Source organism: Mobula birostris, chromosome 1 (assembly GCF_030028105.1).
Source record: "Mobula birostris isolate sMobBir1 chromosome 1, sMobBir1.hap1, whole genome shotgun sequence".
Taxonomy (NCBI): Eukaryota; Metazoa; Chordata; class Chondrichthyes; order Myliobatiformes; family Myliobatidae; genus Mobula; species Mobula birostris.
In genome coordinates this window covers 38,990,292-39,014,573 of record NC_092370.1, presented here as the reverse complement: position 1 = coordinate 39,014,573, position 24,282 = coordinate 38,990,292, and the positions used below count along the sequence as shown (strand labels likewise).

At 40.2% G+C, this 24,282-nt stretch overlaps 1 protein-coding gene across 2 annotated transcripts in view; it reads right to left on the bottom strand.

Annotated features, from left to right (window-relative positions):
• mybl1 (v-myb avian myeloblastosis viral oncogene homolog-like 1) overlaps positions 1-23,975 on the bottom strand; it is a 62,766-nt gene extending 38,791 nt beyond the window's left edge. For both annotated transcript variants that reach the window (XM_072254493.1, XM_072254567.1), the window contains exons 1-5: positions 23,726-23,975; positions 15,219-15,324; positions 14,821-14,892; positions 11,502-11,594; positions 1,998-2,218 (exon numbers count right to left, since the gene is read on the bottom strand). In XM_072254493.1, the coding sequence (XP_072110594.1) occupies positions 1,998-2,218; positions 11,502-11,594; positions 14,821-14,892; positions 15,219-15,324; positions 23,726-23,745 (512 nt within the window). In that variant the 5' untranslated portion in view covers positions 23,746-23,975. The remainder of the gene's footprint in view (positions 1-1,997; positions 2,219-11,501; positions 11,595-14,820; positions 14,893-15,218; positions 15,325-23,725) is intronic.
• Positions 23,976-24,282: the final 307 nt, after the last annotated feature.

Here is a 24,282-nt window from a genome sequence, read left to right as displayed (position 1 = left end):
AATTCTGATTGCTATTTTGCAGAAAGAACATGCACACGAGAGAGGATCAAGAAAAGACTTACAAGAATAGCTCCTGGGGTAACGGACTACAGTTATAAAGATTGATTGGAGAACCTGGAGATTTGATATTGCTGAGTGGGGTGGATGGAACATCAGCTTCCCTTATATTGGTTAGAATAGGGCTGGATCAAAGGTGGTGACAGATCAGCATATAGGAGGAAGATTGAAAACCTGGCTGAGTGGTGCCACAACAAGCTCTTACTCAATGTCAGCAAGACTGAGGAGCTGATTTTAGACTTCAGGAAGAGGAAATCGGAGGTCCACGAGCCAGTCCTCATCAAGGGATCAGAGGCGGAAACAGTCAGTAACTTTAAATTCAGTGTTTCCGAGTACCTGCCCTGGGCCTAGCATGTAAGTGCCATAATGAAGAAAGCATGGCAGCACCTCTACAAGTTTACGAAAATGCGACATGACTTTGACAAACTTCTGTAGATGTATGTTGGAGAGTATTGACTAGCTGCATTGCCGCCTGGTATGGAAACACCTACAAAAAGTAGTGGACACAGCCTAGACCATCATAGGCAAAACCCTCCCTACCAATGGGCACATCTACATGGAGCACTGTCACAGGAAAGCAGCACCCATCATCAGGGATCACCTCCACCATCCAGGTCATTCTCTCTTCTTGCTGCTGCCGTCATACAGAGGGTACAGGAGCCTCAGGACTCACACCACCAGGTTCAGGAACAGTCATTACCCCTCAACTATCAGGCTCTTGAACCAGAGGAGTTAATTTCAGCTTCATTCGCCCCATCAATGAACTTCCCATAACCTTCAAGGGCGTTGTTCTCGATATTTATTGCTTATTTATTTATTTTTTACTTTTTTTTTCTTTTTGCATTTGCATAGTTTGTTGTCTTTTGCACACTGTTTGTCTGCCCTCTTGGTTCAGTCTTTCATCGATTCTATTAGGGTTATTATTTTATTATGGATTTATTGAGTATGCCCACAGGAAAATTAATCTCAGGGTTGTGCAGTATATGATGACATATATGTACTTTGATAATAAATTTACTTTGAACTTTGAAATACAATATCTGAAATGTATGCAGAATTCTTTTGAACAGTGTGTCTTTTAGCCCAGTGAAGATGTTGCTTGATGTGAGATAAGAGGTGGGCTTAATATTGGTTGCAGAAAACTTGTAGAACAGTGATCACTGACACTTTTGATGTGATAATGAAGAAGAGTAAGGAACAACCTATGGGTTGCAATGGTTAAATTTCTCGATTAGCAGTTCAGAGGTCTGAATTAACAATTTATAAAATAGAATTCAAAAACTGTCCTGGCTGCTGTGATACTGGAATTATTCAATAATCTAGAATTTTGGAAAGAAAAAGTAATGACTTCAAAACAGTCTGATTTTATAAATCCATCTGGTTCATTAATACCCTTCATAGGATGAAATCTATTATGTCTGTGACTTCAAACATGCCAACGTACAGTAAATTCTTAAATAACCTCTGAAATAGCCAATGTAACCCAGATGCTGAAAAAGTTGAGAAGCCTAAAAAAGCAATCCAGTGGGGTGCCCTGCTATATTATTAAAAAAGCACATCACTGGAGCTGCTCAGAGAAATTAAAAAGTATGCAATTAGTAATAATTTAGAACTTTTTGACCTTGTATTGAATACAGCAACAGAAAAATACTAATTTCCTGGAACATTTTCTATCAAAAATAATTTACCTTGCAATACACATCAAAGTTGCTGGTGAACACAGCAGGTCAGGCAACATCTCTAGAAAGAGGTACAGTCGACGTTTCAGGCCGAGACCCTTCGTCCTGACGAAGGGTCTCGGCCTGAAACGTCGACTGTACCTCTTCCTAGAGATGCTGCCTGGCCTGCTGCATTCACCAGCAACTTTGACGTGTGTTGCTTGAATTTCCAGCATCTGCAGAATTCCTGTTGTTTACCTTGCAATAAATCACTTAACATACCTTCCAGGAAGCAATTTTGCTATCTCTGCCCAACGATTTCCAAGACGCTTATGTGCTTCATATATTATTTTATCTTCTTCTTCTGTCCAAGAAGACTTTTTGACTTCAGGATTTAAATGATTGTGCCACCTTTCCCGACACTGTTTTCCAATCCTGCCTTTTAGGTATTTAGCAATTAGTGACCATCTTTTTGGACCATATTTCTGCACTAATTCAATTACCTGTGATAAGGCAGAACAAAAGTAAAGTTGAAATATTATACCACAAGTATCCAATTCCATACATTGTACTGTTTGAAATAAAATTAGCCTGATTAGCAAAAGAAAAATTATCTGATAATCCCAAACAGGAGATCTTATGTAAATTTTCATTTAGATTTTGTGATATATAGAATATTTTCTTTTTCATCATCCTCAAATTTCTTCCATCCTTAATGCATTAACTCTCCCGAGGTACAGCCTATAAATGTTGGTATCCTCTTACACAAATACATATTCTTTTCTTATAAGCTTAGGTGAGAAAATTATGAAAAATTTACTTTCAGAAACCTATCCTCAATTCAAATATCTACCAATGCAGCTAAATTTAGTCGTCTCATGGGAATGAGAGAATACCTTATCTATATGGTCTAGCTTCTCATTTACTTAGTCAAATGATCAATTAATATGAATTACTCGTATGTTTCTATGTGATTTCCTCTCCAGTTCACAAAACAAGACAAGTTAAATTCTGTGTTATTTCAAAATTTTAAATGGAAATTCCATGCAAATAGTTTCTCAAAAGCTTAAATTTATCCTTAAAACATACACATCTGGATTAGCATTGCCACATAGATCATATTGAATGCTAACTGTTGATGTATACATCAGAACTTAAGGGAATTGCCAACTTTCAGCTGTCCTAGATAGGTGCAGACTAGAGCAGGCCTTGCCATGAAGATTGGACATGCCAAGATTCTCAAGGCATTATTCTGGGGGATCCAATGCAGCTGTCCCGTGAAAGATTGGTAAAGGTTATTTCAGTCCATCGTTTTAATGAAGAATATTCTTACTATTTCTGGTTACTTTAAATGTTTTAATTTGCTTCATTAACTCTATTCTCAATTTTTCAAGCAGTTTGATTACTTAATTATTTAAAAAAAAATTCATAATTTTTTTTAAAGTGTTTCTAGCTTCTAGGGATATTTTAAAATGAAATTAAGTCTTCACCCCTTAGCTCCAGTTATGGTATTTTGGTTCTAGGTCTCAATGGTATGCCATCAGAGGCCTGGTCACAACCCACATCTTGCCTCTGGGCAGAAGTCACCAGCCTGTCCTCTAGAACAGTGGTCCCCAACCACCAGGCCACAAAGCATGTGCTACCAGGCCGCGAGGAAACAATCTGATTTGGCAATATGAAACGATATGAGTCAGCTGCACCTTTCCTCATTCCCTGTCACGCCCACTGTTGAACTTGAATGCACGCGAGGTCATCAGTCGGTCATTAACTTACAACTACTCAATGAGTAAAAAAACAAATGTCGCTTGAGAGTTTCTTTGGAAGAGGTGGTAGGGGACATAAAAGGCCTAATGACAGCTGAGGTCAAGACTGCAAAAAAAAAAAAAGAAAGCTTCCTTCAACAGAAACTACGACAAGTCATACATAAAACTTGGCTTTATTGCAAACGGTGACTCACACGCTCCAAGCCCCCTGTGTGTGATATGTGGAGACAAGCTGTCTAATGAGGCAATGAAGGCCTCAAAACTGCTTCGGCACCTTGAGTCCAAGCACCCAGCACTTAAAGACAAACCCGTCGAGTTTTTTGAGCGGAAAAAATGTGAGCAAGCGGGACAGAAGCAAGTGCTGAGAGTGTTACGTACCCTGTAACTGGGTTGCCAAACTAGCAGAAATGGAATGCTCGTCGGAGTCTGGATTACTAGGAACTAATAAAGTTTTATTAAAAAATAAGTAATACAGTACACTAATCGTAAGGATATAAATGTAACAGGAAGGCAATGATAATACACACATATGCACAGAACTAGGGTAATAGGAATCAACCAAGCTCTATCGCAGTCTAGGGGTAACATGATCAGTCTTAAGTGAAGCAGAGTTCAGTTCAGTTCAGTTTAGTGCAGTTCGCGGTAATCGCTGTTGTCGTACCGTTGGGGGAGGGGGAGAGAGAGAGAGAGAGAGAGATATGCAAGAGAGAGAGAGATATGCAATTTGGTTTCAGGCAGACCTTTTGATGTCTTCGCAGTTGGTTTCGGGCAGACCGTTTGACGTCTTCTAATCCCGCTGTGGTCACCGACTGTGACCCTTCCGTTCTGGATACGATCGTTCTTCTGTGGTGAACCCGGCACCCAGGCAAGGGCGAACACACACCCCAGGTTCCACCGATCGTACCTTTACACCCTGTGAGCCCCTGGTCGGTTCCTGCCAACCAGTCCTCCAAACTCCCACCCACTTGTGGGGGCACACTGCTCTTTCCAGGGTCTCATGGTGTGTCTCGTGCCTTAGCAAACCTGCTCCTTTTATCCCCCTGCTGGGGTATCACCTGTCCATCAAACTTCAAACAGTTCAGGTTCAAAGCAACCGGTCTGTCAATATCTGAATTGTGTTTCTTTCCCGTTAATCCCTCTCTTCTCTCTTATTAGCATTTTGAATGTTTCTCCGTTGTCTTTCTTATCTCTCTCATTAGCATCATCCGTCCGGTACCTCTGCTTGGCGTCACACATGACAAGAGTCACCACCTCCACAAATGCTGCTGCCCTGAGAGCATCGTACTTAGTGGCTAGCCGTATTGGTAAGGCCAAGAAGCCTTTCACTGTTGGTGAAGAATTGATTCTGTCTGCTGCCAAGGACATGTGCCGTGAACTGCTGGTAGAAGCTGCAACTAACAAGATGGTACAGGTTTCTCTTTCAGTTTCCACAGTTTCAAGGAGAATCGATGATACAACGGAGGACATCGAAGCACAGCTGTTGGAACGGCTTAACGAGTCACCGTGGTATGCTATCCAGGTCGGCGAGTCTACCGATGTCGACAACAAGGCAATACTGCTGGTTTATGTGCGATATATATCTCAAGACGACACGCACGAGGATACGTTGTGTGCACTGCCGCTGCCAACTAACATAACTGGGGCAGAACTATTCAAGTCTTTGAATGACTACATGTCAGGCAAACTGGACTGGTCATTCTGTGTTGGAATATGCACAGACTGGGCTGCAGCTTTGACTGGTCGGCTGTCTGGTTTCACTACCCAAGTCAAAGAGGTTGCTCCTGAATGCCAGCCTACACACTGTGTCATACACAGGAAAATGCTGGCTAGCCAAAAAATATCACCTGATCTTAACAGCATATTGAGTGACGTTGTTGAATTTATCAATCACACCAAAGCAAAACCCCTTAACTCATGTCTGTTTGAGCATCTTTGCGAGGAAATGGATGCAGAGCACAAACGCTTTCTCAAACACACTGAAGTCAGGTAGCTATCTAGGAGGAGAGCCCTAACCAGGGTTTTTGAGATAAGAGAGCAGCTACAGAGATTTCTTTCAGGAAAAAAGTCACTATTGGCAGCACACTTCAGTGACGAGGAGTGGATAGCAAAACTCGCTTATCTGTGTGACATCTTCAATTTGCTCAATGAACTCAATTTGTCACCTCAGGGGAGAATGACACCTGTCTTCAAGTTGGCAGATAAAGTGTCTGCTCTCAAAGCCAAACTGGAACTGTGGGGACGGCGAGTGGACAGGGGCATATTTGACATATTCCCAACATTCGCCGGGATTTTGGGAGAGACTGAGGCTGCACCGTCCTTCTCACAGCTGGTGCGCGATCACCTATCTTCGCTGTCGACAGAATTCGAGCATTACTTCCCAACTGCAAATGACCCAAGACGTGCAAAGGAATGGGTCTGTGACCCATTTGTGCATGTCCCTAGTGAATCATCCATGTCAGCATGGGAAGAAGATAAATTCCTCAAGTTAGCTAATGACGGTGGGCTGAAAAGTATGTTTGACATAAGATCTCTGCCAGCATTCTGGATCAAAGTCAAGGCTGAATATCCTGAGATAGCCACAAAAGCACTGAAAACGTTGCCTCCATTTCCAACATCATATCTCTGTGAAGTGGGGTTTTCTGTCATGAATGCAACAAAAACTAAATTGCGGAATAGACTGGACATAAGGAACCCCCTTCGAGTATTGCTGTCTCCCATCACCCCTCGATGGGTCTGTCTTGTTTCAGGAAAACAAGCCCAGGGCTCCCACTGATTCAGCGATATTGGTGTGTTGCAATGATTTTATATGTTCATACAAGGAAAACATGCGCTGTGTGTTTAATATCCAAACGTTACTTAAAATGTTATGATGCTATTGACTTATCACTATATTCACGCGAGGAAAATATGCGCTGTGTGTTTAATATTAAATTCATTAGATAAACCCTTTTAAAAACAAAATTGAGTATATTTCCAATTTCCCCCGGGATCAATAAAGTATGACTATGACTATTAGCCACTTGTAAGTGACTTATAGTTGACTTATCACCTATATTCTGGTCGTGATTAACCCCCCCCCCACCAAGTCGGCCGGTCCGCGGTGCAGAAAAGGTTGGGGACCCCTGCTCTAGAATACAGACCAGGTCATTACAAGCAAATAGCCACTGCAGACAGCAAGTTGAATCCAGCTCAATTTAACCAGTCTGAATTTTACTATTGACAGCAAACAGACAACACTCATCACTGACCTTGAAGAAAATTGAATCAAAAAGATTTTGGAATCTTTTTTCTAACAAAGTTACTGCAGATATTAATTAAGAAGACCTGTGCTATTCAACAATACTAATGTCAACATGCTGACTGAGCTGCCAATCACATTGAAAATTTTTCATTAACAGCTATTATAATACAAAAACATTTCATACTATTAAATCAACATTTGAAAATACACACAATTAAGATGGAAGCTTAAATTGAGAGAGAAAATAAAATACTATATCTTGGAACATTTATCCTACAGAATTTGTAGACCACCAAGAAAAGCTTGTTTATGGCCAGGCAGTTTACAGTGATCGTAACTTAGAAAACCATTAAGAATTCATTTTCAGAGTATTTCACAGTAAATCTGCTTTGTCAGTATTTGATATTCTCATTGGTTTATTTCTTTTCCCTGAAATGTGGAAGTGTAGGATACAAAATAGCAGAGCCAGAAGCAGCAGCTTCAGAAACTCCACAATGAAATACACATGCACACAATCCTGAAAATACCTGATCTGCAACAATGTAACAAAGATGAACATCGATTAGTTTCTTTCAACCCTATTATTACAGACAGAATCCAGAGCCACGTATCCAATTATGTATAATTGGATTAAAAAAAAACAATCTAAACTCAAAAGGAATGCAAGTGATTATTCTTTTTCCCCCATATCCAATCATTTCTATAAACATAACATTCTCAAACATGCTATTAATCTGGACAAGGACAAAACACAAAATATTGAACAGAAACAAAGTACATACAGCAATATTACAAAAAAATCTTCCTACAGGGATAAATTGCCAAGACTTACCAGCATAGCACTCAGACCGGTTTCAAACTTAACTGTGTTACAATACACTTCCTATCCAAACCCAAGTAGGTTCTACCACTTCCAATTGCTAGGTCACACTCCAAAGAGAACAGCATTGCACTAATGAGCCCTGCTTTCCCAGTACAATCATGATATACAGGATAGAGCTACATCTCTATGTAGCTATAAATTTAGCTGCACAAAAGAAGAAATGGCTTGCATATTCTTTTCCAGGGAAGGAATAACCTCTATCTTTTATAATGATAGCTTGCAATAATAATGAAAAATTGTAACATTTACCCTTAGAAACTTTACATAAAAAATAACATGGTGTCGACCTGTATGTCTAGTCAAAAATACAGAAATCAGGGATACATTATTGAAAAATCTCTACAGTATTAAGTGTATATTTTTCTTCACATATTTAAAACTTCTTCCGGAAAGAAGAGACATCATTTTTAAAAAGATAGGCATGGGTCCACTTTTACACAGAAGGAGGCAAAAGACAAGAAATTATAGACCACTTAGGTACATGATAAAATAGGCCAAAGTCAGCATGGCTTCCTTAAGATGAAATCTTGCCTTACAAGCATGTTGAAATTCTTTGAGTAAGTTTAACAGGCAGGATAGACAAGAAGAGTGTCAGTGGATGTTGTACAAAACCTACTGCTAAACAAGAGCCCATGGTATTACAGCAAAGATACTAGCATGGACACAAGATTGGCTGATAGGCAGAAAGCAAAGTGGGAATAAATGGAGCCTTTTCTGGCTGGCTGCCAATAACAATGGTGTTCCACAGGGGTCAGTATTGAGTTTGCTGCTTTTCACATTATACATTAATGATCTAGATGACAAAATTGATGGCTTGTGGCCAAGCTTGCAGATGATACAAAGACAGGTAGAGGGGCAGGTAATGCTCAGGAAGCAGCAGTATCTGTAGAAGGACATGGAAAGATTAGGAGAATGGTGAAAGGAAGAACAGATTAAATACAGTGCAGGGAATTGTATGGTTATGCACTTTGGTAGAAGGAAAAAGACATAGATAATTTTGTACATGGAGGGGAATTCAGAAATTGGAGGTGCAAAGGGAATTGGGAGTCCTAGTGCACAATTCCCTAAGGGTTCATTTGCATATCAAGTCTGTAATAAGGAAGGCAAATGCATTGTTAGCATTAATTTCAGGACTAAAATATAAAAACGAGAATGTAATGCTGAAGCTTTATAAGGCATTGGCCAGGCTGCATATGGAGTATTGAGAGCAGTTTTGTGCCCATATCTAAGAAAGGAAGTGTTGGAGGTGTTACAGAAGAGGTTCATGAGTTTGATCCTTGGAATGAAAGGGTTAATGTATGTGGAACATGGAGTGTGTACTCACTGGAATTTAGAAGAATGAGGAAGCATCTCACTGCTACCAATCAAATATTGAAAAGCAGACATGGAGAGGGTGCTTCCAATAGCAAGACTGTTTAGGACCAGAGGGTACACCCTCAGAATGGAATAATGTCCTCTTACAGAGATGAGAGAGAATTTATTTAGCCAAAAGGTGATGAATCTGTGGAATTCATTACCACAGACGGCAGCAGAGGGCAAGTCACTGGGTACATTTAAAGTAAAGGTTGATAGATTCTTGATTAGTTTGATTAGTATGGGCATCAAAGGTTACACGGAGGAGACAGGACGATGGAGATGAGAGGGAAAGCAAATCAACCATGATTGAATGGCAGAGCAGATGTGATGTGCTAAATGGCCTAATTCTGCCTCTATGTCTTATGGCAAAATATGTACAAAAGATTTGAGATTGAAACAAATTGACTGGTCTGATAAACTATGATATACCTATGGTAGTTTCATAGAGTCATAGAACACTACATCATAGAAATAGGCCCTTCGGCCTATCTAGTCTGTGCCAAACCATTAATTTGCCTAGACCCATCGACCTGCACTTTCCATACCCATCCATATACCTGCCCAAATTTCTCTTAACTATTGAAATTGACCCTGCACCACCATTTGCACTGGCAGGTCGTTCTACAGTCCCTCCACCCTCAGAGTGAAGAAGTTCCTTATGTTCCCCTTAAATATTTCACCTTTCACCCTTCATGACCTCTAGTTGTAGTCTCACCCAACATCAGTGAAAAAAATTTGCTTGCATTTACCCTATCTATACCCCTCATAATTTTGTATACCTCTATCAAATCTCCCCTCAATCTTCTATGTTCTAGGGAAGAGAGTCCTAAGCTATTCAACTTTATAACTCAGGTCCTCAAGTCCCAGTGACATCCTTGTAAATTGATGACCAAAATTGTTATAATACTCCAAATTATGCATCACCAACTTGTTATGTAATTTCAACATAACATCCCAGCTCCTGAACTCAATACATTGACTTGTGAAGGCCAACGTTCCAAAAACAGTGGCACCACTTTCAAAGTATGGATCTGTATTTCTAAATTCCTCTGTTCTACTGCAATCCTTAGTGCCCTGCCACTTACCACCCAAGATCTAACCTGGTTGGTCCTCCCAAAGTACAACACCTCACTCTGTCTACAAGCCTGAAAGAGTTCTTTGAGGAGGTGACCAGGCATATAGATGAGGGTAGTGCAGTGGATGTGATCTATATGGATTTTAATAAGGCATTTGACAAAGTTCCACACGGTAGGCTTATTCAGAAAGTTAGAAGGCATGGGATCCAGGGAAGTTTGGCCAGGTGGATTCAGAATTGGCTTGCCTGCAGAAGGCAGAGGGTGGTGGTGGTGGAGGGAGTATATTCAGATTGGAGGATTGTGACTAGTGGTGTCCCACAAGGATCTGTTCTGGGACCTCTACTTTTCGTGATTTTTATTAACAACCTGGATGTGGGGGTAGAAGGGTGGGTTGGCAAGTTTGCAGACGACACAAAGATTGGTGGTGTTGTAGATAGTGTAGAGGATTGTCAAAGATTGCAGAGACATTGATAGGATGCAGAAGTGGGCTGAGAAGTGGCAGATGGAGTTCAACCCGGAGAAGTGTGAGGTGGTACACTTTAGAAGGACAAACTCCAAGGCAGAGTACAAAGTAAATGGCAGGATACTTGGTAGTGTGGAGGAGCAGAGGGATCTCGGGGTACATGTCCACAGATCCCTGAAAGTTGCCTCACAGGTGGATAGGGTAGTTAAGAAAGCTTATGGGGTGTTAGCTTTCGTAAGTCGAGGGATAGAGTTTAAGAGTCGCGGTGTAATGATGCAGCTCTATAAAACTCTGGTTAGGCCACACTTGGAGTATTGTGTCCAGTTCTGGTCACCTCACTACAGGAAGGATGTGGAAGCATTGGAAAGGGTACAGAGGAGACTTACCAGGATGCTGCTTGGTTTAGAAAGTATGCATTATGATCAGAGATTAAGGGAGCTAGGGCTTTACTCTTTGGAGAGAAGGAGGATGAGAGGAGACATGATAGAGGTGTACAAGATAATAAGAGGAATAGATAGAGTGGATAGCCAGCGCCTCTTCCCCAGGGCACCACTGCTCAATACAAGAGGACATGGCTTTAAGGTAAGGGGTGGGAAGTTCAAGGGGGACATTAGAGGAAGGTTTTTTACTCAGAGTGGTTGGTGCGTGGAATGCACTGCCTGAATCAGTGGTGGAGGCAGATACACTAGTGAAGTTTAAGAGACTACTGGACAGGTATATGGAGGAATCTAAGGTGGGGACTTATATGGGAGGCAGGGTTTGAGGGTCGGCACAACAATGTGGGCCAAAGGGCCTGTACTGTGCTGTTCTATGTTCTATTAAATTCCATTTGCCATTTTTCAACCCATTTTTCTAGCTGGTCCATATGCCACTGCAAGCTTTGATAGTCTTCATCATTGTCCACTACACCCTCAGTTTTGGTGTCATCCACAAATTTGCTGATCCAGTTTACCACATTACCATCCTGATTGTTGACTGATAATTCAGGTTTAAATTCTTCTTACCTTTTGATCTTCTTCTTTGGTCCATGGTCCTTTTATTAATTCTGGATTCAAAACTTTCTGCCATCGATGCTGACATTGCACATCTGTTCGGTTCTATAATATTTTACAAATTCTTGATTAGATAGGTAAAGGTAGTTTCATTAATCAAATCAAGTTTTCAGGATTATATCTGTAAATAAGTTCAATAAAGAATCAAAGGATTTAATAGCACAAAAGAGGATCTTCCATTTAGTTACCACCTGAATTGGAAAATATAAGGGCTAAGGCAGGACGTATGCCCTTAAGAGATGCACACAATAACTTCCAGCCAGGTGTACCACCATTCTGGATAAATGCAAGCAACAAACACTGTCATTCCAACCAATGATGTAGATGTTACACTGCCTGTATGGCTAATACAGTGACTTGTAAAATTATTCAGCACCCAACTCTTTATTCACATAAGTGAGTATTACTGAGCGTTACTAAACTCAATTTAACTGAGAGTTTTTATTTGTGGATTATATGCTCCACTCACCCCCCCCCACACACACACAAAATAGGGGAAAATTGTAAAGCAAGAAAAAGTAAAAATTAAAAAACTGAAATGTCAGCAGTTCAAAAGTATTCATCCCCTTTTGCTCATTACTTAGTTGAACCAGCTATTACAGCCAGTCGTCTTTTTGGATACCTCTCCATTAGTTTTGCACAACGTGTTGGAGCAAGATTTGCCCATTCCAAAATTATTTAAGCTGTACCAAGTTAGTTGGAAGCGATGGTGAACAGCAATCACGAGGTCTTGCCAGAGATGTTCATTCGGGTTAAGGTCTGGACTCTGGCTGAGCCACTTGAGGACATCAAGTGACTTGATTTGAAGTCACTCAATAGTTGCTCTGGCAGTGTGCTTTGGGTTGGTGCCCTGCTGAAATATGAGTTTCCTCCTCAGTTTAAGCTTTCTGGCAGAGGCTAGTAAGTTTTTATTCAGGATCTCTCCTATTATGCTGAGGACAGACATTCTCCAGGGCTGTGTGCTCAGCCGCTGCTGCGCACAATGCTGACGCGTGACTGTGTCACAGGATTCAGCTCAAATCATACTTGCAGATGACACAACAGTGGTTGGTCTGATCAACAACGATGATACGTCCGAGTACAGAGAGAAAGTGGAGCATCTGGTGGCCTGGTGTGAAAACAACAATGCAAGTCTGAAAGGGGAGAAGACCAAGGAAATGATTGTGGACTTTAGGAAGGTGCAGAAGAACTATCTCCCTCTGCACATATATGGGTCCTCTGTACAGAAAGTTAAGTGCACCAAGTTCCTGGCAGTTCAGATCACGGACAAGCCTCACCTGATCTCTCAATATTACCTCCTTGAATAAGAAGGCACAGCAGCACCTCCACTTCCTGAGGAGATTGAGGCAAGTTAGGTACCAACCCCCAGATTAACTGAATTTTACAGGAGCACCATTGAGAGCATCCTGACAAGCCGCATCTCCATCTGGAATGGGAGCAGCAGAAATTGAACTGAAAGTCCCTAAAAACAGCCAAGAGAATTATAGGGTCATCCATTGGGAACATTTATCAGAAACGCTGCATGCACAGGGCCCTTAGCATTATCAAGGATCCCACCCATCCATCCATCCAGCATCCTCTTTAACATTCTACCATCAGGCAGGAGACTCTGTTGCATAAAGACAAGAACAGTCAGAATAGGAAACAGCATCTTCCCTGAGACCATTAGGCTTCTGAGCTCCCTGCTGCACCACATTCAAAGTATCACTGGATAACTTGTACTGTGCTTGATAATATTTAATTTATGCACTTTACTTCGTTTATCTATTATCTAATTCATTTGCAGTTTTTAATTCTTACTTTCTCAAGTTATTGTATTACAAATGCTGTGTGTAGTACTGTGCTTTACACCCTGGTCTGGAGAGCCGTCTTGTTTACTGGTATACATGTATATAGTTAAATGACAATAAATTTCACTTGACATTTAGCAGCATTTATCTTCCCATCAATCTTGATCAGATTTCTAGGTCGTGCTGCTGAAAAGCATCCCCATAGCATGCTGCTACCTCCACCATACTTTACAGTAGCTCTGGTGTAACCTGGCTGATGCACAGTATTAGATTTATGCCACTTAGTGTTGAGGCCAAAAAGTTCGCTTTTGTCTCTTCCGACCACAAGACCTTCTACATCTTTACAGTATCTTCTAAGCAACACTTTGCAATGTCTTTCTTTTCTTTTGGCTAGGGCTTCTTCCTTGCCATTCCTCCATAAAAACCCTTTTAGTACAAAGCCTTAAAGAAGGGGTCCCTAACCTGGGGTCTATGGACCCCTTGCTTAATGGTAGTGGTTCATGGCATAAAAAAGTTTGTGAACCCCTGCCTGAGAAAGCCATGAACTTTATCTCCAGTTGCAACCACTGACTTCTGTTGTTGGCATTACAGTAGCCTCCCTTACAAATGCCAATCTTCTCCAGCAACTAAGATTAGAGGGATGGCCTGACCTAGGCAGTGTGAATGTGGCTTCATATTTTTTCCCCACCTTTCCCCACCTTTTCACAATGGACTACACTGAGCTCCAAGATATGCTCATCGCCCTTGAGATAGTCCTACACCTTTCCCCAGATTTGTGCTTCTCTATTATAATTTCTTCATTTTGGTTTGGTCTGTTGGAAATCTATCATGCTGTTGAACAGAGAGAGGGGGCATTTACTCTTATGTATTCATTGAAAACATGTAATCCTCCAATTTTCTACATCAACAAATTGGGTGAGTTAATAAGGTAATAATATATTGTGCCCAAGGAAAGTTTGCATAGTAATTATAAAGGAATTATAAAATTCGTTTTCAACCTCACAATTTTGGGTTTTTTTTGGATTTTGGAATTTGTTTTTTGTTTTGACCATGATGCAGTGTTTTTGTAGATTAACTCAAAAATTCCTACTTCAATATACTTTACATTCAGAAACTGAGACAGTGAAAATATGAAAATATTTGTGGGGCTGAATAATTTTTCAAGGCACTGTATCTATTTTTGCCTTCCAGATGCAAAATTTGTTTGTTCAGGAGGTCATAGGTGCAGCAGCCTTAATAAAACCAAACTCTAAAATGCCAAGCATTGCAAGCAAAGATATTTTTTTATTCCAATAAACATTGCCCCAGATCCTCCTCCTGATTAAGATTTCTTATCCCTCACCAATCCCCAAATACCTTCACCCATGAAATACTTAACCAGATCCCTAATCTTTTACATCAATTCACAAAACACACATTAGCTGCATAGTAATATAAATAGTCGAGCTGGTGCCTCACAACTCCAGAGGAAAATCACTTACATGAAAATGACTAGCAATGAAATTCCAATCTTCTGTTCCATGTTCTTCTACCAACTTCTTTAACTTCTCATCCTGCTTAACACAAGGTAAAAATAAAATTCCAATTAGTAGATGAAAGCTACAGTGATTATGGTAGAAACTAGCACAATCAAGATTTGTTTAAAAATCCAGCAAAAGCATCTGTAAAATGGGATAAACATTATAATTCAAAAAGGAACCAGGTTACACCTTTAGTCTTTCAACAGTTTAACACTGCGGTCAAATTAGATTCATAATAAAATTATTTCCTGTAGTGAGTTGATGATAAATGAATATTATGAGCTTAATATGTAGTACTAAATTTACAAGTTACAAATCAAAAAGCCATGCACACATTCTATTAGGATATACAGATTTACCTCATCAGGTATCCATTTAACTTTCTTACAGAGCTTCTTTGTACCTTTCTGTTGAGGGATGACATAATCACGATCTTGGAACAGATGTTCATCATCATCATCTTCACTGTTTCCAAAAGACAGATGTTGATATATTATTTTATACCTTGAAATCAATTAGCACAAGTTACGATAAAAGTGTTGAATAGAAACCCATTTTACTTAGTTTTGCCTCCTCTCCTCAGAACATTTGAAGTGAAAGTACATCAGGAAAAAAAAAGAATTCTGAAGATGTCCTTATACAGAGCAAGCTCAGTATTTTTTTGTCGAAATCCAATTACAAACCAAGTATAAATAGAAATTGTCATCCATTTACAAATATTTCAAGTCAGCAATACCATTGTGCTTTAATTAATCCACAAGAAAATTGCCAATATGAGGTTAACCCTTTAGGCATGCAAAACTCAAACAGAAAAAAAACCCAACAAAACAAGTAACGCATATAATCTACTCGTAATTCAAACTACCAGCTGATCTTATTATGTAGAGTTCCTCCCCAGGTTATGACAAGGTTCTGTTCCCCAGAACTATTTGTAATCCAAACAGTTCCAAAGCCAGAAATGTGGCCAACCCAACTATTATCCATATTAATGCCTGTATTCTGAATGGAATAAACGATTGAACTGTTTCATACATGCTATATGAAAATAAAACTTGTACTGTACTGTGGTCTCAACCTTGTGCCAGAACTGAGCTTCCACATGGCAGAGGATGCCTGCAACCCAGTGGCAATCAGAAAGCTCATCCTGCCAGTCCCCCAAGTGCACATACGTAATCATGAGCATTTTAAACATGGGGAGAACATGTACTTCAACCTTACTTCCCTGTTAACTATAATGCTTAATTTAGATCACTGAAAGCTGAGTAGAAAAAGTGATGGAATTGTGAGAGGCATGTAAAAACAAAGTTTCTTCACCATTTTAGGCCAAACTAGCATATGCTATAGTACATGTCATTCCTATATAATCTTTCTCAAATGAGCAACTTCTGGATCGTATCTTTTCAATCATTCCTAGTGATCTACATCATTGAAATGCCCAGTCTTTTCTCATTAACTTAAGCAGTTATTATTAAAAATCAATATTGCACCTCACAGCCAACAAGATTTCCAATGGATGAGAGCACCTCAGCAGGGCAAATTGGAAACTGTACAGCCTCCACTTCCTGTCTAAAACTAAGGTTAACCCAACCATATGTCAAGCTGAGGACTGTCCATGCTAAGCTCCGAGCCAGTGATTTATTAAATGAAACATACAAGAGAAATAGGTTTACAATAAACATATGGGGGAAAAAAGCCTCCCTTCCAACCTATTCCCACATCATACCATTTCCTAAAACTATCCTAGAAAATGTGAACTATATCCTGAGGTGCCTTAGAGCAAAGGTAGCCCCAATGATGAAATTTGCCATCACCTTCAGTGATGGAAGCATAGTAAAGGGAGAAAAGAAGTGAGTACAATTATTAAGTTGCATTTTTTTTTAAAAATGCATTTTCAAGCTAATTTGGATTTAGTGTTGTGGACAAGTAGTTATTAGGTTGAAGATTCACTACATTTGACATTCACTGAACCTTCCCATCAATGAAGATACAGTTGCACAGAAAGTAGGAGAAGGGCAAGCCATTTAGCCTGTACAGCTTGCACCATCATTCGTATGACCATGGGTAATTGTATTGAGAGGCTCTTTGGTACATTACGTATCAGTTCTTAAATGGCTTGAAGAGGCATTGCATAGGTTTGATCTGATCCATTAGTTCTGAGATTGCAGAATGATCTGCAGTTCTTCCACTTTGCACATAGTACATTTAGTACTGTAGTTAATCAGTGTTGCTGCGGGCAGGGCTCACCGCGCTGTGCAGGATTCCACTATTGGAATGGCCTATTAAAGCTCAGTATTTCTAAATTTTTAAGAAGCTCTCCAGGAGACTAAAATAACGTTCAATACCTGCAACTCAGGTTATCAGAAAGTCTGCAAGAAGCAACAACAATATCCAATGGTCCATAAATTTTTCATTAGTATCAAGTTAATTGAAACTGAGTTGCAGATGATCCTTCCAAAGAGGTCACTTTCCATACTGAAGCTCTGCTCTTAGCAGTCAAGCTGACTTTAAGAGGAGCCCTGTTGATTTCCTGATTAAAGTAGTCAGGGACCTACTGTTTTAATTTATATAAGCACAACTCACCTTTTCAATTTTAAAATTCCTCTTGCTTTGCTGCTCAGGCAGGACACTAATCCTGTTGACAGATGCAAATGTTCTCTCATCTGCTAAACAGATTGTTCTATTTAATACACTCAAGACCCCCAATTAAGTACAGCAGTCTATGAGTGATTTAAAACCAAAAGTAAATTAAAATGAAACAAAATTAAAACATCAAAAGGGAGTAATCAAGGGGGAATAAATTGACAACAGATACAAAGGTTGAAAACATTAGGAATCAGAACTCCTCCGATTATAGCAACTAAAATGATTCCAATAACAATATTGACAAATTCAGTTTCCAATCTTCATGATTATTTATAAGAATATCTCAGCCATCATACACAAAAAAATGCATCTTTGTAAAATTTAAGAGATGTAGATGGGCAAAGAGGTTGAAACTGAAAGACTACCAGACAGCTCTTAGTTTATGTATTCCCTAGATTTATGACTGAGAGATTTAAGTCAAATACACTGATAATTTATATAAGAGCAGAGCACATAAAGCACCCTCATGATTATTATCCTAGTATCATTGAAATCTAAAAAGAGGTTAAGGAAATAAGTTGATCCACAGCACTCAAGAGACACACCCAGAAATACTGAAGATATTTGAATTCATATTACATATAAAAATAAACTTCCTTTAATGAGTTCAATACAGTCACAATCCAATGAACCAAAAGAAGTCTATTCCCAATCTGTAACAACCTTAAACAGATTATAGATCGCTTGAAAAGCAAATCAGTGAATCCTGACAATTTCCTACTTAATTATCACCGATGGACAGATGTAATCATACTATAAATAATCATAACCTGGTTCCAACTGCACACTGCCCATGACAGTAACCATCCCTCTATAATCATTTACTGAACTTTCCCCATTTCTCTCATCAATTCACTTCTTCATCTTCCACAGCCTGTGGAAAATGGAACAGTGAAAATGGGCAAAGGAAAGTGGAACAAAGTGATTTAAAACACAACTGCATTTCTTCCAAATAACAATTACAGCATATGTTCTTTATACATCAGTGATTAACTTTCCATATTTCACAACCTTCTGGTTGAAAAATCCCCCCACCCCCTACTGCCAAACTTCTTTAAGTCACCTTCACCTGACATCAAACCTAGTCACTTTAGTTATATAGAATAACACACACAAAATGCTGGAGGAACTCTGCAGGTTAGAGTGTATCAATGGAGAGGAAGAAACAGTCAATGTTTCAGACTGGGTCCCTTTATCAGGACTGGAAAGGAAGGGGGAAGAAGCCAGAATGAAGGGAGGGGAAGGAGTACATCGTGGCAGGACCAGATGAGCACATGGTTGAAGAGTCGGAGAGCAGCAGAGAACACAGAGAAGGAACAGTAAGAGAGGCCTCTGTCAGCCCCATCAACTCTAAGGAAAAAGAAGCCTATCCAGTTCCATCTCATACCTGAATGCTCCACACCAGGCAACACCCTGGTGAACCTCCACTGCAATCACATCCATCTTTCTTATAATGTGATAACCAGAACTATGCACTGTGCCCTGGCAGTAATCCAACTAATGTTTCATAAACTATCACCATGTAAAACTTTTCTTTTACATTCTGTTCCCTGGCTATTAAAGACAAGTATCCCATAGGCCATCTTAACCACTATAACAACAACTTGCTTATCATAACAATAGGTCTGTGGTAAACAGAATTTCAATTGCTCTTCACACAGCTCTAGATCACCTGGACAATACAAACAGCCATGTCAGGATGCTATTCATTGACTACAGTTCAGCGTTCAGCACCATTTCTACAATCCTGATCAATAAGCTACAGAACCTGGGCCCCTGTATCTCTTTCTTCAATTGGAGCTTCTTCATCCTAACCGGAAAATCACAATCTGTGCAAATTGGTAATAATATCTCCTCCTCATTGACGATCAACACTGACGCACCTCAGGGATGTGTGCTTAGCCCACTGCTCTACTCTCTCTATACCGATGATTGTGTGGCTAGATATAGCTCAAATGCCATCTATAAATTTGCCAGCTAGCTAAGTGATGTCACAGCAAGAACCTTGCACTCGACTTCAGTAAGACCAAAGAGCTGTTTGTGGACTTCAGGAAGGGCAAGCCTAGGGATCACAAATAAATCCGCATAGAGGTATCAGAAGTGGAGAGAGTAAGCAATTTCAAGTTCCTGGGTGTCAAGATCTCCAAGGACCTAACCTGGTCCCAATATATCAATAAGAAGGCAAAACAGCGGTTATACTTCATTAGGAGTTTGAGCTTTGGTTTGTCACCTAAAACACTTGAAAAATTCTACAGATGTACCGCACCCTGGTATGGGGGTGGGAAGTGGGGAGGTGAGGGAGGAGATCTACTGCATATGATCGAAAGAAGCTACGGAAAGCTTTACAGATTTACAAGGATGTTGCCTGGATTGGGGAGCATGCCTTATGAAAATAGGTTGAGTGAACTCGGCCTTTTCTCCTTGGAACGATGGAGGATGAGAGGTGACTTGACAAAGGTGTACAAGATGATGACAGGCATTGATTGTGTGGATAGTCAGAGGCTTTTCCCTAGGGCTGAAATGGTTAGCATGAGAGGGCATAGTTTTAAGGTGCTTGGAAGTAGGCACAGAGGAGATGTCAGCAGTAAGTTTTTTTTAAAAACGCAGAGAGTGGTGAGTGCGTGGAATGGGCTGCCGGAGGAGTGGTGGAAGCGGAAACGAAAGGGTCTTCTAAGAGACTCCTGGATGGCTACATGGAGCTTAGAAGAGCAGAGGGCTATGGGTAAAGCCTAGGTAGTTCTAAGTTGGTGGAATCTTACAAGAAAACATTCAAAAATGGCTCCTAACTGAAGCACAACTCACATTTAAAAGAACAGTTGAAATTGCTGTATCAATGGAACCAGCAGAGACGAAATTGAGTTGCATTCAGCAATGAAAGTGAACAAAATTGCAACATCCAAACAGAAACTGGCCTGGCAGAACAAACTGTGTTGCCATTGTGGCAGGGGCTCACATCCAGATCAATGCAGGTTTAAAGTCAAAACTTGCAGAAAATGCAACGAAGTAGGGCACATACAAAGAGCATATTGGTTAGAAAAAAAATAATTGGATTGCATAGGGAAGAGAAAAATCTAAAAAGCCAAGTTGCAGTTTCAAAAAGAGCAACAATCTACATGCTGTTGATGAAAATTTTGATAATGGTAGGAGTGACACAGTACGGAGTAAGAGATTTACAATGCGAAAACTAACAATAGACAAGCAATTCGGCTTACACGAGAAGAGAACAGCAAATTAATTAAAATGGAATTAGACCCTGGCTCAGCAATTTCAGTCATTCCACAAAATGAATTTTAATGCCATTTCAAAGATACTGAACAGAAGCCTGCAGATATCCAACTAAGAACTTATACCGGAGAAAATATAACTCTTGTGGGAATGACAATGTAACGGTGAAATATAACAACTAACAGGCCACATTGGGCTTGTATGTGATTAAACAAAAAGGCCAGTATTGTGGGGTCATGATTAACTGAGACAACTACGACTTGATTGAAGATCCATCCCACATCTCCTGCAATAGTTAAGTGAAAGTCAATTTAATAAAAGTAATGCCACAGCAATGTTCAAAAATGACATTGCAAAACTCAAATATATTACGGGTAAAATAGTTTTCAATGAAAATGCCACACTCAAGATCTACAAAACCTGTCCAGTTCCTCATATGATCTATAATAAGGTAGCCAGTGAGCTAGATCACATGGATGTTAAAAGAACTTTTTCCAAGGCTTAGTGGAGCCCATGGGCAACAACAGTAGTCCCAGGAACCTAGAAAAATGGGTCTGTCAGGATCTGTGATGATTTTAAGGGCACCATCAACCCAGTACTGAAAGTAGATCAATACCCTCTGTCCAGGAAAGAGAATATCCTTGTAAATCTATATAGATAAAAACGCTACAGCAAAGTGTAACTAGCTGAGGCCTACCTATAGATGGAGATGGAAGCATTTCCCATGATAAATGCTCACAAAGCCACTATAATCGGCTGATTTTTGGAGTAGTCTCTGTACCTGCACTCTGACAGAAAGCTATGGACCATGTGCTCCAAGGTTGCCTACTCAGCGTTACCTGGATGACATCATTGTTACTGGTGTGGATAACCAGGAACATTTTCAAAATCAAGCTAAGCAAGGAGGAGTGTATGTATTTAACATTTCAGTAATATGAGTAATATTGTAAATATTGTTTGATTAAATATTCGTTCTTGTTTATATAATTCATATGTGAAAGTACACGAATGTCATATGTCATTACCACATCATAACTGCGCACCTCACAAAAGAAACGACTTACACTATTTATCCCCAGGTCCGTGTTTTTCTTTCAATGGTTTTGTGTCTTGGAGTTACAAAATATAACACAAGCCATCTGACTTAATATAATTTATGAATATATATGATTAGTATACATAGACATTCACTTTTCAAAAAATGTGCAAAAAAATAGAATTTTAATACGAAGCTTTGATAGATCAAATTAACTTATAGAACCTGTTCATCCAGCAAGCTGTTTTAGCAATGAGCTTTAAAACTAGTTTGAAAACATATGTTATTACACCGCTTTTAATTTTAATAGTAGAGCGCAATTTGGTACTTGAAAGGTGCTTGACATTTACGCCACACACCAACTTTTCGGACATTTTACACCATCGAGATGAACTTCCAGAACTATTGCTCACAAAGTGCAAATATTTAATTCTATACATGGTTTTAAAATAAGTGATATTATCAGAGTAAACACAAAAAGCAACACTGAGAGAAAAAAAATACAAAGTATACCGACAGGTTGCATCATGATCCGGCATGGCAATTTGAACGCACAGAAACGTAAGAAGCTACAGAGTAGTGGACACTGCTTAATGTATCACAGGCACATCACTCACTATCACTGACAGTGTCTACAGAAGATGCTCCCTCAAGAAAGTAACAACTTTCAAAGATCCCCATGCCACGCCATTTTTTTTCAGAACTACCAGCAGACAGGAGGTATCTTAAGTCCAATATCAGGTTCAAGAACAACTACTTCCTTTCAAACATTTGATTGTTGAACTAACCAGCAAAACCCTAATCGCTATGGTTAAGCAACACTATGATCACCTTGTTCTAAAGTTATTTCTTGTAAAAACTGTATAATTTAATGTTTAATTTAATAAACAATCAGTGGATTTAAGGCAAATTCTTAAGATTCCTCACTTTACAGTTTGGTGCCAATTACACACAAATAATTTTAATTCAGCGAACCTTAAACCAAAAATCATGTGATCACATTGCCGTCTTAGTAACAAAACAAAAAGATTATTCATCGTTAAAAAATATGAACTTTTTGGAAGATGACTTTGCAAGGATTTCTTTGAAAATCAATTGTTTCCATACTTATTCAGATATTGATTATGTACTTTGGATATATGGAGAAGGGGCTGGGGCGAATTTCGTATAAACTGTTCACATAAATAACTTTGACTGAGGACAGTTAATCACTTAGGAGGGATAACAAACATCCGCGAATCAAAATAGATGGAATTTCTGCGACTTATTTTGCAATACTGTATCCCACTTAACTGTTGTTTATTAAAACAACGAACTTCAAAAATACATTTGATACAACTCTGAAGAGGGATGCACCGAGATTTCTCTTGGAAAATGGTCCATCTAGTTGCTCTTGGTCTCATTCCAATCCACTAATCTAATTTTGTCGCAAACGTCCGATCGTTCAACCCGACTATATACCAGAAAGCTAAAAACTGAAACAATTTCAACTAACCCTGAAGAATGGCAGCTCTCCCCGATTTTACTTTGGCGGAGTCCGCTGATCGGTTTCAAAACGATGTAATACAGCACGCCCAGTCATGTATGATGTGGCAAACTCTTATGTACAAGGACATATGGGTGACAGATTAAAGTGTTTACAGAAGTACATTTAACCAAATTGGCGCGTTACACCTAGTGCCCTTTGACTTCAGCGGTTTTCCTGGCAAAGGTTAGCGTCCTTGAACGATTTGTTTTGAATGCAAAATCCCCTTTGGCAATAAAAAATACAGCAGGTATAAGAATCAAAAAACAATCCTGCGTTTTTTTTCTGACTGTGCAGACGTCGCAGCGTCACTAAAACTTGCCGAAGACAGCTGGCAGCAGGCGCAACTCCTTTGGCATAAAAATGAAGAGGAGACGTTGGGTGTAGGAGTAGGGACTCCTCCCCGATCACAGAGAAGCCGCCGGCTACGCACTCACCTCCGAGCTCGCTTGGCCATCACTGTCAGTAAGCACTTCTCCCCGGTACCTACAGTCACTCACGCCGGGTCTCCGGCGAAGTCGGCGCTTAATAATCACTTCGCTGTGGCGCTGGACACCGGCTGGCCAAGGGTCACTGCTTGCTGACTCAGTGCCAAGAGTGGAGTCAACATATTCCCGGGCGCCGTGTCTCCGCCAGCCCTCCCCGTAGACACTCTCACGCTCCGGCTCCGTTTCTATGTCCCGCCAAATCTCGCGCCAGCCTCCCTCTCAAACATTCGCCAACAGCATTTGAATGTGCGCACGCGTCCCGGCCGTTCATAGGCTTGAAACCAGCCGGGTGGGCGGGTGTTCGCAGGAACTGGAGCGTGAATGGCGGGAGGCGGTACCGAGCGGCGCTGCGGCCGCGGTGCATCTTGGTCATTGTAGTTCCATTCGCGCCTTGGCACACTTTTGCTTGTCGGGGCGCGAAATGATCGGCAGCAGTGCCATCTTGTGGGCTGCTGCCCGTATAGTCCTCGGCACTTGGGCAAGTTTTTCCATAAATTGAATACGTT